The sequence below is a fragment of the Hypomesus nipponensis genome, chromosome 6 (assembly GCF_054491055.1).
Source record: "Hypomesus nipponensis isolate SF chromosome 6, ASM5449105v1, whole genome shotgun sequence".
Classification (NCBI taxonomy): domain Eukaryota; kingdom Metazoa; phylum Chordata; class Actinopteri; order Osmeriformes; family Osmeridae; genus Hypomesus; species Hypomesus nipponensis.
The window spans coordinates 14307159-14324239 of record NC_140366.1 but is presented as its reverse complement, the minus strand read 5'-3'; the positions used below and the strand labels follow the sequence as shown (position 1 = coordinate 14324239).

Here is a 17081-nt window from a genome sequence, read left to right as displayed (position 1 = left end):
GTTTGATTTATCTAGCAGATGCTTTTATCAAAGCCACATTCAAATAGTCAACGCACTAGAATATTTTTTCTTTTTTTCCTTGGATGTGCTTTTCAGTTTCTGAGGTGGAGAGGTTGGAGAGTCAGGGCGTACACACGAGTGGTTTCAAAGAGGGTCTGGCCCCTCATGAGGGCTCTTCACTGGCCCCGCTGACCTCCACGACTCTACAAGCTGCTTGGCACAAGTAAGAACACTGCTACCACATTCTTGATCCCTTCCATACCCTACGTTTTAAAACTCTTATTTTCTATTCTCTCTCTTTCCCTTCTGTGATTTTTCTTTTTTTGATTTCAAAAACTCAATCTGCCAGTGAACGTGTCCGAGGCGCCTTGCCCTGCTTATTTGAGGGGCGGTTGGAAGAGATGGGTTTATTTGAATTACCAGGACAGGAATGATCATGGCTGGGAAACGGGAAGGAGGGATGTATAAACGAGTGCAAACTACTGATCCTTTTGTTTGAGCCTCTGTAGACCCTGTGCAGTCGCTGCCACGGTTCATGCCATGAGAATCGCCCTAAATTGCTGTTTCTCTTCTGGATTTGTATTATAGTATTGTACTATAGTATTGTTTTAACGTTTTTACCTAAATAACCAGTGGTCTTCTGAAGCAGCATGAAAACAATATTTATCTCCCATTCTCTGAAAGTTATATTCTTGCTTATGTAGGATTTTCCAGTCTGTTCAAAGTCAAACTGTCTTTATTTAGCATAACCAAAGACTTGCCTATCACCTTGAAATAAAGATGTGATCCTTTTTTCCAGGAAAGTTCCCCAGCATGTCTGTGTTTCACTGAAAATGTCGCAGTGCGTATGAAATGCTAACCAGATGTTGAGCTGCCATTGGAAGGTGTCAGAAGAGCTCAGAGTCTGGTACCAATGTCTTCTAATGTGGTGTCATGCGTTGAAGTCGATACCCATCACCTCTCAGGAACCAGAATTTAAAAATATATATTTTTTACACCTTATTGTACTATTGTTAGAATAACAATGAGAATATGGCCCCATGTAAACTTTTCCAATGATGTTGGAAGTCTATTTCTGTGATTATTTTATGTACTTCAATGAGAACAGTAGCCATGATTTAAAACATTGGAGAAAGATGATCAAAGAAATGTTAAAAAAGAGACAAATTATTAAAATAATACATGGGCCCGAGTCAGAAGTATGAACCCAGCGCTGTGAAAACGCTCATCTGGTAATGTAATTACTGCTGCTGTAGAGCAGAGGATGGTTCCCACATAGTCTCACATTACCTTTATTGCCACTTCCTGCTTTCGTTTAGTTTCTGGAAGTACACGCAGTAACACAATCACATTTGCCATCTTATTTCTCATCTACAATGTATACAGATATTTATGAAGTTTTAGAAATGTCCTATTTGAGACATTGCTGTTTGTTTTACCTTTGTTCAGACCAAAGCCTCCCAGACATCTCTCAGATCTACAACGGAAAGTCCAATTTCAGTGTTTCTACTGGAGGGATGTGTAGATATGGTTCTAGATCTTTCCTTGCGTGTTTATGAGATGAAGTAACTGCATGGTGTCCTTTCCCCAAGTGTAATGTATGTGCAAACAAGTATCTTGAGCCTGTGTTTCCTTCTGTATACTTTTAGATTTAAAACAACGAAACACAGATCAAATGTAATATACTTCTGGAGTCCTCAAGCAACTAGAATAATCGAAGTCCCCCCCCCCACATACTGAACAGTATGAAATCGTCAGGCAACATTGTGGGGGGGGAAGAAATCTCAGAGCATAAGCACATAGCGAATACCGGCTCGCGGTAAAGTGTTTCAACAGACCAGTCCACCACCTACACATCCAGTCTGGATTTCCCTGTGGCCTCCTCCCCCTTCTCATCCAACACAGACCCAGTCCTCAGAGCCCTGCGGGCTGGGGCTTATGGGTCCAGGCTGTGGCTCTCCTCGGGGGTGGGCATCTGATGAGGAGGCTGAAGGGAGGTGGCGGAGCACTCCTGCAGGTGGAGGGGAACCCCCTCTGCTGCTTCTGCCTTCCTGTCCTTGTCCCTCCGGCCCTGGCACACCCCACTGCTGCCTTTAGACGACACCGTCTGGCCCCTGAACAGCTGCGCCCTGCGCTGGCAGAGCCCCACCTTGCTGAGCAGGATGAAGACGTCTCCCCTGAAGGCCTTGGTGAAGATGGCGTAGAGGAAGGGGTTAGCGCAGGAGTTGAGCGGGTAGAACAACACCAGCAGGATCTTGGAGTTGGACACGGTGATCAGAGGCCGGTCCAGAACCGCTGACATGGCGTAGAAGGAAATGGGCGCCATGCACAGGAAGTCGGTGAAGATGAGGACAGCCATGCGCTTGGCGATATTGGTGTCCTTCGACCCGGAGCGGTAGTGCGGGTTGTGGACCGCGCAGTAGATCTTGATGTAGCAAGCGCAGATGACCAGGAAAGCCAGGATGTTGAGGATGAGCACAGACACGATGTAGACCTGGGCCAGGGTGGACTGGGTGTCCATGGGCAGGCAGATGCTCACCTTCTGATAGCTGCTGACCCCCACCAGGGGGAGCAACGCCAGGAGCAGGCAGAACAACCAGCCGCCCAGCATCACCACGGCCGCGTGCCACAGCCTCAGCTTCCTGTCCAGCCTCATGGCGAAAGTGATGGCGTGCCAGCGCTCCAGGGTGATGACGGTGAGGGTGTAGACGGAAAGCTCGCTGGCGAACACGGTGAAGAACCCGGCCAGGCCGCAGCCTGGGCCGGTCTGCCAGTCGATGGCGTGATTGTAGTACTCGGCCCGTGTGTGGAGGTCGACCGAGGCAATCAGGAGCAGGTAGATGCCCATGCAGAGGTCGGCGAAGGCCAGGTGACACATGAGGAAGCGGGAGACGGAGAGCTTGTAGTGGCTGGTGAGCAGCACCAGCAGCACCAGCACGTTCCCCAGCACGGCCAGCAGGCTGACGAACCACACCGACACGCGCAGGAAGCTGAAGCCCATGATGTCCTCGCACGGGTTGAACTCGTCCGGCGCCGGCCCGCAGGTCACCTCCTCGCCCTCCTCGCACACCACGTAGTCGTAGCGGCTGTCAAAGTCCTGGCTGCTGTCCTCCTGGGGGTTCTTCAGGGTCTCCCCGAACCCCACATCCTCGTCTGGTTGGCCCCCGAAGTAGGGGTGGTAGTGCAGGCTGCTGTGGAAGTCCCTCCGGGGTTCCCGGGGGTCCCAGGAGAAGCCTCCCTCCCCAGCCTCCTCCTCCTGGGCCACCTCGCCCCAGGTTTCACCCCTCTGGAGGACCGGGACCCGGAGAGAGCCCACAGACCTCTTCTGATGCTGGTCGTAGAACGCTGTCAGATTGCAGATGACATACTCCAGATATCTGAGAAGTAGACGGAAATACGGTGATTAAACATGGTAACAAAGGGTCATTAAGTTGTCGTTGGGTTGTTTTGTTGTGTTTTTCACTTGTAAGTGCCCTGGTGAGTGACTAAAAAGCCTAGCGAACACACTTGCAAAAATAAATCTTTTACGTGTAACTCTGGGGTGTTATTTACATTAGGCAGTTGAAGAAAGAATGATTAATCTTTAGAAGCGGTCGTTAGTCCTGTCCAGGTCTCTTCCTACCATAACAGCTGTGAGTGACGTTAATGAAGGCAGCGTTGGAGAGAGTTATAGGTAAACGCGTCAGAACGTTGACTTAATCCTCGCCAAGATCCACACAGTGGAAGTACCACACCTGCCCCAGTCCCTGGCGTATGATCATCAATCATACACAATATACACACCCAGCACAGGAGCATTTCATATGACTGGAGAGCAATTCTGCCTCATTCATATAATAGCTTCAATAGACATATTGATAAAATACAAGAACTGTCGATGAAATACAGTTCTTAACCTCCTCAGACGACAAATAAACACTTTCAGGGACCATAGAAACACAACTGACCTCAGTCTGAGTGAATAGAATGTACGCCTGAGGCCGTCGCTGTGTGTGAGAAAGCTCACCCTCTCTTCTTCTTCAGGTTCTTGAAGGCGCAGCAGTGGCTCGGGTAGGTCAGGTCGGCCGTGGTCAGGTGTTTAAAGGTTTTGATTGGTGGGAGTTTCTTCAGGGACCAGGCATTGCGCGCCATCAGCTCCCTCAGCGACTGGAGGCCGGCGCTGGGGAGGGATGTGACCCCCGTCAGGGACACATCCCTGAGAAGAAGACATGGAGAGGGGTCAGACAAAGGCCTTTCACGAAGTTCATACAGGTTGGTGTTCACCTGGTTACCCTGTTCTGGATTACGGATGCACCGCTAACACAGAGGGAGCTCTGTGTGTGTGTATGTGTTTTCCACACATTCAGTAGTGGAGTATGTGGAAGTATACTAAAAAAGGAAATAAACTGTGAAGTTTCAACTCATGTTTAGCAATCGATCTAGCCGTTTCTATCTCTGTTTATGTACTTGTTCTAAGCATTTCCAACCCGATACTGGCAATGCATGTGACACAAGAGTTTCTGGAAGAGAGTGAACACATCTGTGCCGCCACCCCTGAAATGGGGAATGTGTTCTTTATCGTTTTCAATTAATGAACAGGTTGTTTGTCATGCACTGCTCCCATGCCAACCCCAGAGACTCAGAAAGACAACCTCGTTATAGAGACCAGGCCTCCACACACACATCCTGTCTGACAGCAATATCAGTACACACAGTACACTGTATCCTAGCACGCTTCCCCTCACGGAGGCCAGGAAGAGGGCAAACACTCACAATTACATCTGGCAATCTCTTATCTCTTAACGATCGCGCGAAAATGAACGATTAACGATGATTTCACGAGATGCTCGTTGACATGGATCTGATGATGACTTGCGGAGTGCTGAGTCCCTCTCTGGCCTCGCGTCTCGTCTCCAAGGGAATATTGTTGCAAGGCCGTAGAAAAACACAGCAAGACATGCGAGCGGAGAGAGACCGTCTGATTCACTCATTCTGGGATGTTTGGTGCATGACCTAATCTTGGTGACCTCACCAGGACATGTTTCATAGAGAAGCAGCTTGGAAGAACGATGATCACAAGATAACCACAGTGTTGTTTGCTATCCTACTTTTTCCTTTGTTCATACCGTTGTTTCGTTTTTTACATTTTAATAATGCTGCAGACGCTTTTATCCAAAGCGGCACACAAATGCATATGGAAAGCAAAGCTGAATATCATGTATCACAAGTTCTAACAGTATTTTGGTTGTCTGAGTCAAAGATCGGTCTGTAATTAAGCCTACCAGGCACAGAGCAAAGCAACCACATCTCAGCTGCCAGGCAAGGTGCAACAATATCTTACAATATAGTGCATTGCAGCAAAAAAAAGTGATGTCATATAAGTGCACCATCAAACACGGTTGTGGTGCAGCCAGAGAGTGATACATCTCAAATAAAACGTGCAGCGAGAGGACAAATTTGCAGATTAAGTAATGCACTGCTACTCCTTTGGCCAAGCAAAGACAAGTTAGTCAAAAGAAAATGTGTAAAAAGCATTTACGGCATTAAGAATTTGCCTATGTAATTTCCAGTGAGGGGTTTCTGTATTAAACTCGCACAAAAGGGAAGAAGGGTTCTCCCGTGTCTTCAAGAACCTAAAGTGACAAAGCAGATCGGATGTTTGGCTCTCCCACACTCGCAAGCACACAACCCGTGTCTGATTCCCCCAATCAAAGGAACAGCTGTCGTTAAGCCATTTTCACTTTGAAGAAGGCTGTGGCTAGTCTACTATCACGATTCCCAGACATGATACTCTCTTCTTAGCCTACATGCATCTCTAATAAGAAAGAGAGAAATCTACAAAGAATCCTCCTTAATACATTGTGAAAAGAAATAGGCCCTAGGCTACTAAAAGAAAGGCTTCATTTATCAACTAAATATGAATGATTCTTTAAACACACAAAATCTTATCCATACAAAAACTGGGATATTTGATAAAATATATTACAGGGTGTAGGGTAATGTAGAACGGTCATTTGTATAAAATCTTTATTTATACAGGTGAATCTCGTTGAGATAAATAATCTCTTTTGCGAGATCGATGTGGAGATTCCATCGTGTGCTGGCGGATAGCCTACTCACAGGATCGTGGGGCCGCTAAGAGTTCCAGCAAACGTCCTCTCGTCCATCTTGGCCAGCTGCTTGTTTCTGTGAAGGTACCTGGAGAGGGAAGTTGAAAGAGCTGAAGAAAAATCAAACACGAAACCCTTCAATCCCGTTAATTATACAGACTGGTTTTAAGACAAGTCGCCTTTTTCTGGCCCCCATCGCCCATGTAGCCTATCTGTGTTTATTGACACGGCTATAAGGAGTTGCGTTACGGATGAATTCTTGTTGTTTTAAATCAGACAACCGGAGAGGTTACCTCCAGAACATGCTGCACCTTTAATGTACGTACCCGAAGATCCCCAAATCTAATTATGATAATAAACTATTGAGGGGACTGTTTGTTTTGGTCGCACTGCGCTGGGATCATCTCTCACACCGAGCGCGCTCAGAGCCAACACAAACACCCATGTGGTAAGACTAACTGAAAACTAACGGGAGAGTTTGGCCGGCCGATGTCTTCATTAAGGCTCTGGAATCCACTAGTGTCAGATATGGAGGGGGTGGGGATTACACCGGGGGGGTCAATATCACATTAATATTTAATATCCTGACGGGAAAGCAGAGAGAAGTGACAAAAGAGGAGATGAACGGGTAGGCGAAAAGACGGGGATGAGGTTAGGGGAATGTTAAAACGTTATTATGTCAAAATGAGTATTCCTGTCATCCTGTATTCAGCCAGTTAGTCTGACATAAAGAAACATATCTAACAGTTCCAGGCTGGCCCAGATAGGTTCTTGTTGTTTGTGGAAGTGGAGGTACCGCGATGTTGATTTCCTGATGGACACTTTATAGGAAAATTGTTTCCATGACAATGAGAACTTTCCAATCAAGCCCAGCATTCCTCTCGTCCTGCTTGAATAGTGTAAATTTATGTAAGGAATTATAACGCCAAAGTGATTGAATCCGGTCAAATATTTTTAGTATATTTTTTTACAATACTGAATTCATTAATTTATGAGGATGCAGTAAAGGATAACCACTGTTAGTTTAGGGAAAGACCATCATCTTAACCCATATACATCTTGATGTGGCTGTCAGTGATATGTTGGCAAGTTAGTACCTGACTAAATCTGATAATAAATTAATCTACGTGCCTTTAAATTGAAGGGGGTCAGTTGGTAGAGTTTTGAGAAAGAGCACTAGGGAAAGTTTATCATGTGTATACAGTAAATACAATACACCTAGCCTACTATTACAGAACAGGGTTAGGCTGAAAAAAGTTCTAAATGCAAAAATGCTTTAAGACATAATGACACGAAAAGACTAAACTAATTGTTTTCTACATTGTACTTTAATACTGTCGCATAAATACAGAAGACAAACAAATACATATTTAAGATAATATTTGTGTAAAAATGATTGGGTGCTCAAGCCCTTTGAACAGTATTAGGCTACTTACACAGCATCCAGCTTGGTCCCATTGAAGGCATGATGATGCACTTCCATAAAGCCATTATTGTACAGCATCCTGTAAAACAGTTATTACCCAAAACATGTTACACTACAACAAATTAGCCTGACATCATAGCTTCTCAAACACATTTCTGCATGTCTTTCTGCAATGACAAACTTATATACTCTAGAGATGATCAGCACATTTTCCTTAACATACTCTGCTATGTATAAAACCATTATTGTTTACATTGCCTGGTAGCTGAGATATAGCAATTTTGCGCTGTGGCTAGTAAATACATACTGTTCTTTGACTCTGACCACCAACCACTGATGGAGGTGACAGCTAGATATCCATACAGCAGTACTACACTCACACAGTCAGCACTTCGTTGGTGATGCCACGGAACGCATTGGAGGGGATCTCCGTGATGTAAGGGTGATCTGCAATTTCCCTGTTAGGAGATCGAAAGGAAATGATGTGGTGAGACGGATGTAGAAAATGTTCTCTGAAACCCAGAGACGCCACACTCGAGTCTACAAAACTGGATTTGGAAGGTGGAATGAAAACTTGATGAGATTGTTGAACATCTTAAACGTAGAACATGTATTTGGGTATTTTTTACTGTCCCCACTGCCCCCCCCCCCCCCACACACACACACACATACACACACAACATCCACCTGGTATATTGTGTTGTACAGGATGAACCACGCCCTGATTCCAAACATGCTTACAGTATAAAGTTCATGTCGTTTGAGTGGATGTTGGTCAGGTCGGGGAAGGTTCTTAGGCCTGTGTTGAAAATTCCTCTGAAAGGAACAGAGAGAGACACATTTAGATAGCTTCCCAGCCCTGACTAGCTAGTCCCTCCTTCACCAACCGTTAAAATCAGGACAGAAGAGTCTGTGGAAGCCTTTGACCTTGAATGGAAAGAACAGCTCAATTATAATTGTGTGTGGCAAATATGTGTAGGCCTATATTTTAAAGGCTTTTTTGGGCCTTTTTTCAATTCTACAGTTGGAGAGAGTGAGACATGGGGAGAGAAAAAGTGGAAGACATACAGGAAATGGCCCAGGCCGGAATCAAACCTAGGCCCCTTGTTAAGGCCTAAGCCAGCAGCTTTTCACCGGTGAATGACCCCCCCTCAAGCCAAATATTTGAAGACAGGTCTAATCTCTTTATATAATGTTAAAGTAATGTTGTCAGTAGCTGAGACTCACAATTGCGTCACAATATTTTGAATCTAATCGCTTCTGAATCTTCTAGTAGTTTCTGTTGCCAGTTCATTACAATAACTACTCACAGGTATTTCAGGTTTGGAAGATTCTTGAATGCCTCTGGGTCAATGTAGGATAGATTTTTAGCATTCCGTATCTCTCTGAAAAGCAGACACAACTGTTAATGAATATGTTATCCAGTGTATGTTCCCCAGGGCAACATATGCTAACAACATTTAAAAGCTTTACTATCATATGACACATAAGTCACTACACATATAGGTTGTGTTATGACAGAATTGGGTGGAAGATACAAGGGTTTGATTCATGAAGACACAGTTCATAACAGTTTTCTTTCATGTCTTCTGAAGGTTAGGATCGTGCTTCAGGTGTACTGACACTGCCAATAGTAGCTATGCTATGCGTACTCTACACACACACATGGCCCGCACACACAAACACACAGCACACACACGCGGACATTCTCACACACACACACGGTACAAAAGTACACACAGAGACACTTAAGCTGGCCACACACACACATACAACACACACACTAGATACAGATCACGGCAATCAAACATATCCCTCAAACAAAACAGGCCAAAGTGCATACAGGATTAGGGGAAAAATCTCAAAATTGGTCCAGCTCCGGAAACAGGGGTCAATTAGTGTTTCATTGGTGTGTTTACCCTGGTGTGCTCTGGTCTGGAAGAGGGCCAGAGACCAAGACAGACTGGCTCTCTGCTTTCCTAAACCATGTGGTGCAAGGCCCCAGTTTACACACCTGGGAAACCGCACTCAGCACCCAGTGTGTGTGTGAGCTGTAGTGGGTGTGTGTGTGTCTGAACTCCTGGAGCATGTGTGTGTGTGTCTGAACTCCTCGTTCCCTAGCGTATGTGTCTGAACTGTGTGCAGTGAACCTTGAACCAGCCACTACTTCCACGCATCCTCCAAATACCTGTGTCCCCAGCCTCCAAATATCCCTGTCCCCAGCCTCTAAATACCCCTGGCCCCCAACTCTAAATACCCCTGGCCCCAGCCTCTAAACACCCCTGTCCCCAGCCTCTAAATACCTGTGTCCCCAGCCTCCAAATAACCCCGGCCCCAGCCTCCAAATACCCCTGGCCCCAGCCTCCAAATACCCCTGTCTGTAGCCTCCAAATACCTGTGTCCCCAGCCTCTAAACACCCCTGTCCCCAGCCTCTAAATACCCCTGGCGCCAGCCTCCAAATAACCCCGGCCCCAGCCTCCAAATACCCCTGGCCCCAGCCTCCAAATAACCCCGGCCTCAGCCTCCAAATACCCCTGGCCCCAGCCTCCAAATAACCCCGGCCGCAGCATCCTATTATCCCCGGCCCCAGCCTCCAAATAACCCTGGCCGCAGCATCCTATTACCCCCGGCCCCAGCCTCCAAATACCCCTGGCCCAATCCTCCAAATCTACCTCTACAGATGCTATCCACCAGACACAAACAGCTGACAGGAAGCGGAACATTAATTTCTGTCTGACCCCTGGAGGAAACCGGAGAGGAATGTCGTTATTAGCGGTATGGCACACAACCGGACCAATCAGCAGTGAATAGACCATGCAGATCCGATGTCAGTTACTGGGCTTCAGCAGTTACAGGAAGCATAGTCTCTCCTCAACACACGACACAGGGGTCTAACCTACCGTGGGAGGGGTTAATAACAAGTCATCAATCCGAGAAAACAAAATGAAATTTATAATTGATTAGGAAAACGTATGGTACCTGGAAAATGTGTAGATATACAAAAAAAAAATGCTTAAGTTACAAACCAGGTAATATCACGGAGGGGTTGATATATTCTGTTGAAGGGTAGCACAGTGTGTATATCCAGTCTGTCATCAACGTTAGTCCCATCATTTAGAATACATTCCATCTGAGACACTTTAACAAGCACTAAAGCATGGACAGGAAAACCGTTTATTTACATGTGGTCTCCCATCTCTTGTAACATGGTTGTTACGGCTGTCTCTTTAGAAGCAGCAAGGCGATGATGGACAGCACACAGCGCTTTACAGTAAATGCCCATTTTTGGTCAAAGGATTACAGAAAAAGCCAGTTAAAAACAGCCCTTCTCAACATTCTCTAGTGGCAGGCGATGCTAAGTACACATCTGAGACATTTGTGATGTTTTTTAGAACCTTGTTGATTGAGAGTTGAATACTGGTAATGTTCTGGTAATGTTTTTACAGTGTTTTGCTGAACTTTCTTTCCTAAAATAATGCTGATATTGACCTTGAATAACAAGATATGAATGCTGAACAAGGCATCCATACTCACATATGTGTGATTTTCTTCAGGTTGTAGAACGAGTGTTTCTCCAGCTTCTTCAGCGTCGCATCCACTGACACATATCTGAAACAACAAATCAACAAAACGTGTACATTGACCCCGTCCATTTTACAAAAGGTACATTTCACTTGCACCTTCTGCAAATACAGACACTGTAATTGGACCATAGGATCTACAAAGCGAGCCAGTAAATTATTCCTAAGCCTGAAACCCACTCTAACCACCAAGTACAGTATGCCATAGGTCTCTAGAGCTAAGTGTAATTTTACAGGTATGTACCACACAGATCCATTTCTTATCCATCAGTTACAGCTCTTTTATTTGTTATTTCTCGGTAACGACTGTATACTTAATTTCTGAAAAACTGGGAGGTGAATTTTTGTAAAATTGAACGAATCTATTCATTGTAACAAAACTATTGGCCTACTCCTAGACAAAATTACCCATTTTGACAATAACAAGTACTCTTTCACTGTTTGCTAATTAAGGAGGTTGTCATTTTAACACAAGCACATTTCTTTCCTTGGAAAAACCAAACTGCTGTCCTTTCTTAATGCACTATTTGTATGTCACAAGGGAGTCGGCTAGACACATAGATAAACACATAGTTAAATATAAATGACAGATATCATGAACACTCTGTCTATTCACCTGTAGTACTAACTAAGGATCAACCAGCAAGCTACAGGAGCAAACATAAGCCTGAGACTGAACTCAAGAGAATCTCCTTACTCCTCAACCACTTTCCCCAATCTCTCCCCTCAACTTTATCTCCTCATCCTCTCTCCTAAAATTCTCACCTCCAACTTTCTCCTCCACCTCTCTCCCCAACCTCTCTCTTCATCCTCTCTCCCCAACCTCTCTTCTCATCCTCTCTCCCCAACCTCTCTCCTCATCCTCTCTCCCCAACCTCTTCTCATCCTCTCTCCCCAACCTCTCTCCCCAGCCTCAGCCCAGGCCTTCTCCTCATGCCTGGGCCTTCTCCTCATGCCTGGGCTTTTCTGCGGTGGGAGGATCCACATTCCTATTCTTGGAAAGCATTAGCACTTCCAGGAGTAATCAGCAGTCAGCCGTGATACTGAACAGAAGGCCCATCATCCGCCTGGGTGGAGGACAGCGGGGCAGGGAACACCAGGGATGGTCCCCCCCACCCAAGAAATAGTGTGAAGGTGGGTAGATTTCTTAAGAGACAGCAGGTGAATGGGAGGTGAGGCATTCATGGGATTTTGCACGCCAGATGGGAGGAATCACTTACATGCGTGAGATGTTGATCATGTTGGAGAAGGCGTCCGCCGGCACTGATGTCAGTCGAGTCTCCAGAAGCCATCTGTTTGAAAACAAAGATGGAAACTTTGGTTAGAGACACGTTCAGTATCTCTCCACATTCAGTGTCTCTTCACATCATCTTCAAACAGAGGTTCTGGTCTACCCACAAGTTGTCACATCGATTTAATAGTTTTTTTGGACTGGCGAATCATGCACAGACAGCTATTGAGAGACATGTTTTTAAATGTACTGATGAATGAGACTTAGTACATGAGGTAGCGCAATTCCCAACAGTTTGACTGCTTGGCTTTCTGAAAAGGAGAATATAAGACTGCTATTATAAACGTCTTACTGAATCAAACGGAATTCTCAACTTTCTCAGTAGGCAGTGGCCCAACATTGATAGCTTGTGTGTTTCTGCTGGTTACGTTTCCTTGCGGGCGGGATGAAAGGCGTCTTTGAAGTGCTCGGTATAAACTGTGTCATAGGAACATGAGGGGAAACAAAACCTCAGGTCTGACTGGACTCGGACCCTGAGCCAAGATAAATAAGGTCTGGTGCTGCTTACAACCTGGAAAGAGAGGGAGGGGCATAGAGAGAGGGAGGGATAGAGAGATACAGAGAGAGAGAGAGAGAGAGAGAGAGAGAGAGAGAGAGAGAGAGAGAGAGAGAGAGAGAGGAGGGAGAGAGAGAGAGAGAGAGAGAGAGAGAGAGAGAGAGAGAGAGAGAGAGAGAGAGAGAGTAGGGGATATAGAGATAGGAGGTATTGAGAGGGAGTGATTAAGAGAGTGGAGAGAGATAAATACAGAGAGAGGAAGGAAATAGAGATAAGGGAGAGAGGAGAATCGAGGAGGCACCGCAGCTGCATATGTTCCTACAAATCACCCAGATCTAATTTATATTACATAGAAATAACACGTTAATTAGCAGGTAAAATTGGGTGTTAGTAGCAAAGGTTAAGAGATGCAATGAGATCCCTGTCTAATAGGCACCAGCAGGCATATCGTCAGTGTGATGTGAGTCAAGGAACCTTTACCATATCCTACACTGTCCTCTAAGCAGGAGAAGAACCAGGAGGAATGAATGAAAGGAGCTGTCAATCTCCATTTGGAGTCCCTATGTGACTGTTTGGATCTCCGACCCTGTTCCTGTGAGATACATGCTGTGGGTTTTTGCTCCAACCACAGTTGTAACTAACCTGATTCAACACATCAACCAGCTGATTATTAGAATCAAGTGTGCTAGATTAGCGTGAAAGTCTAAAGGAAGGTGGGTCTCCAGGAGCAGGGTTGGAGTGTAAGCCTACAGTACAGGAGGGTAGCTCTCCGGGAACAGGGTTGGCCACCCTAGGGGGGATACTGTAGGGGGGGTACATGCATAGTCATTTTGGTGGAACAATAGACTAATTCAGGATTGGGAGTCATTCGTGGGGGTTCCTCAGGAGAGGTGGGAGAGGGAGCAGGCAGAGGTCTTTGACAAACTCAAACAAACACAGGGACACAGACCAGACCTCATCATCATCTGGTTAGTCGGGCTGTTTCGCCGCAACCTCAAATCCAAACAATCGGAGTGTATTATGGCGGAGGGGGGGGAGGGGGGGGTGGTAGCAGGCCATCACTCGGTCTTTAGAGAATATGACTCCCTCAATTTGTCATTAACGGAGAAAGGCTGTGACAACAAACAAGCTCGAGATGGAGTTTGAAGTGGGGAAAACCAACATAATTTGTAATGGTGTCAGTGGAGAACTGACAATCTGCCATGTTCCCTGTGGGGGGCTGACTGCAGGTAGCCAAAAGACAGGCCACATAAATAACAACATAAACAAACCTCAGCAGAACCAGTTTCAACCCCCTCAGACAGCCATTAATCAAGGTGCTAGATACTAAAGAGAAGCGTGTTGTTATGAATTCCTTCAGATGTTTTAATATGGGAATTTACAGGAAGATTTGTACCTGCTAACCAGTTAATATGCAGTCAAATTCTCTAACCACTAAGCTATGCCTGTCCTGTCCTGTCCTGGTCTGTCCTGGCCCTCTCCCTGGCAGAGCTACAGCAGTGCGAGGCGGGGGTAGCTGGTGCATGACAAGAACAGGGACCAAAACAACACCTCAGTTTTGAGATCACTCTGATGCCTCTAATGTGTTTTCGTAAAGAGTTTTAAACAGATTACCTCAGAAATGCACAATATGAAGTAATTCTAACCGTTTCCATTTCTGTACACAGTAAAAGGTCTGTGTCATAAATTAATAGTCAGACCATGGTCATCATTTCCATTAATTACAGTAACAGTTAATACATTTTAAACTCCACCAATAATTATTCAATTTCACACAGTAAATTCAATTGGTTGCATGTAACCCTAGCTATGGTCTATGTGAGGTTTGGAAACAATTTAAAGTTTTCGAGAAAGTGGGGCCATTGTGTTTTTTTTTCTTCAAATGGCACTCTTTAAAAAAAAATGTGCTGCAGAAAGTAAATATTGTATTTGAAGGCATCGGGCAGACCCAGGCGTTGGAGCAGGAGCAAGCTTGCAGTCACGCTACGCAGGCTTTTAAGAGCGGCTGTGCTTTGCTTTCCACCTCCAGCTCTCTCCAACACATGGATCTGAGCAACCTGCAAAAATACCAACGCGAAAACACACTCACAAAGCAGAGCACTTGACTTAGGTTCACTTAAGCAACGTTCACATACTCAAACAAACGCACACACACACACACACACGTGTGAGACACACAAAGACAGTCAGGTGAGTGAAACTGACTGTGTATATCTACCAGAACATCAATAACACACATGAATAACCAGGCAGCCTATTTGGTCTATTTTGGTCCAGAGTTTTTATGGAGCTCTTTTCATGAGAGGGTATTTGGCTATTCTCTGTCTTCTTGTTCTTTTTTGGGTCGACGCTGGGTAAACTTGGCGTGGATGAAGAATGTGACCGTCCTGTGGGGACGTCTGGAGGTCTGAATTGGGGCGCTGATGGGGAGGTAATGCTATGTGATGGCTCCCCTGGAAGGCGAGGGCTGTTTGGGCTGAAGGGGGGGTCTGGTTGAGGAGGGCACCACAGTGGAATGTGTTTGTGTGAAAAAACAATTGGACAAAGACAAAGTGGATTATCACTCAGTATTCAAGCTCAGCTGCTGGAGGGGTCTGTAGAGGCGAGCCTCCACTACACACACACACACATACACACGCACACACACACCTGCTAATCTAAAACATGCAGGACAGTGGGCCCTGAGGACCAGGGTTGAGGACCACTGCTCTAGAGGAAGTCATAGACTCAGCCACAGAACAGTAATTTGAACATCTGCCACTATGAAAGGTTCCACAATGCTATGCTTCTCCCAAGGTCATGGTAACTCTGTTCTACCGTCTTACAGTTCGCCAACTCATATACACATTCTCAGAGCCATAACAGGGTACCCCCTTTTCCATCCCTTCCAGAAGGTTCACATCTACGTCAGGATTCCTGACAGATTTCTCATGTATACAGTGTAAACCATGGAACAAGGCTAATTGATGTACAGCACACCAGACACTGCAGTCATTCATGTCAATTCCCCCATTAACCTATTCACTCTATTCCTTATGTCTCACGTCGGCGTGACTTGCGAGATGAAGGTGGATCCTTCACCTCCACAGGTCCACTCACGGAGGTGGACAGAGATCTGCTCTAGGTGCTGCTCTGTTGGCCAGGACCAGAGGAAGTCAGACCCTAAATCCTCCAAGTCTGCCTGGCTGGCAGAGCTAAGCTCACTCTGCTGAGGGATCTGTGTAGTGGATTTCCTCACACTCACTCCCTCACTCATTTCTCTCTCTCTTTCGCTCTCCCTCACTCTTTCTCTCTCTCTTTCTCTTATTCACTACATTGTTGCTCTCTCTTTTTCAGTATTCACTCATTTGATTTGGTTCAGGACTGGCCACTAATCTGCCACTTCCAGATGTTTGTTTACTGTTTACAATAATAATGTTTTTGAATGCTTGATAGAGGTAGTAATATCAGTATCTATAGGACTTATCTTTGTGCTGGTGTGAGTATTCATCCTGCACTGTAATATTACAGATTTGGGAAAAATGTAAACACACAAAGCAACTGAAGCTCAAAATCAAGATAATATTTTAATATTAACATAAGTTTTTGAAAATTGTTTTGCCCTTTTGCCCAATTTGTTCCATACCTATTCTTGTTTTTAGAATACACTTGATCTACTTGGATACTGTAATTATAAAACACCATTAAAGATTGCATCAGACAGTGAGATGAGATGCATTTTCACAATATGCACTTGTCTCAAAATCATCTGTTTAGTAAATAGGTAATCCTTCTTTCAGTCAATTTTATTAACTCATTATAAATATCAAATGAGGAAAATTGCATGTGGACTGTAATGTAGAAATTGTTTACAGTAAAGGCTATTTAAAAGTATTAAATTAAGTTTAAAATGTTTTCTCTTTCTGTCTCTCACACACAGAGGCACACACGCAGATAGGCAATAATAATAAGTCCCAAAATTATCTGAGGACTGTTTACTTACAGTGTATCTGTGTTTGCAGGAAATATTGGGATGACATCAAGTTCAAAGCATGAGATGGTGTAGGTCTTCCACTCTGAGCATTCACAAACAGCTGGGCAGGATTCGGGTTCGCCCAAGGTGATGATGGAAAGGGTAACAAGGATAATCAGCGCATATGTTATCACGTGCATGCTTCGTTGATCCTTTTCCTCTCTTCTCTTCAGTCAAATAAATGT

At 45.1% G+C, this 17081-nt stretch overlaps 1 protein-coding gene across 1 annotated transcript; it reads right to left on the bottom strand.

Moving 5' to 3' along the window:
* Positions 1 to 956: 956 nt before the first annotated feature.
* Positions 957 to 17036, bottom strand: tshr (thyroid stimulating hormone receptor). The gene is made up of 10 exons (XM_084699487.1): positions 16867 to 17036; positions 12318 to 12389; positions 11051 to 11125; positions 8826 to 8900; positions 8257 to 8331; positions 7896 to 7973; positions 7526 to 7594; positions 6100 to 6177; positions 4007 to 4195; positions 957 to 3377 (listed from the first exon to the last, which is right to left on the bottom strand). The coding sequence occupies exons 1-10, from the start codon at positions 17034 to 17036 to the stop codon at positions 1937 to 1939; spliced, it is 2322 nt and encodes a 773-aa protein (XP_084555613.1). The 3' UTR covers positions 957 to 1936.
* Between the last annotated feature and the right edge of the window lie 45 nt (positions 17037 to 17081).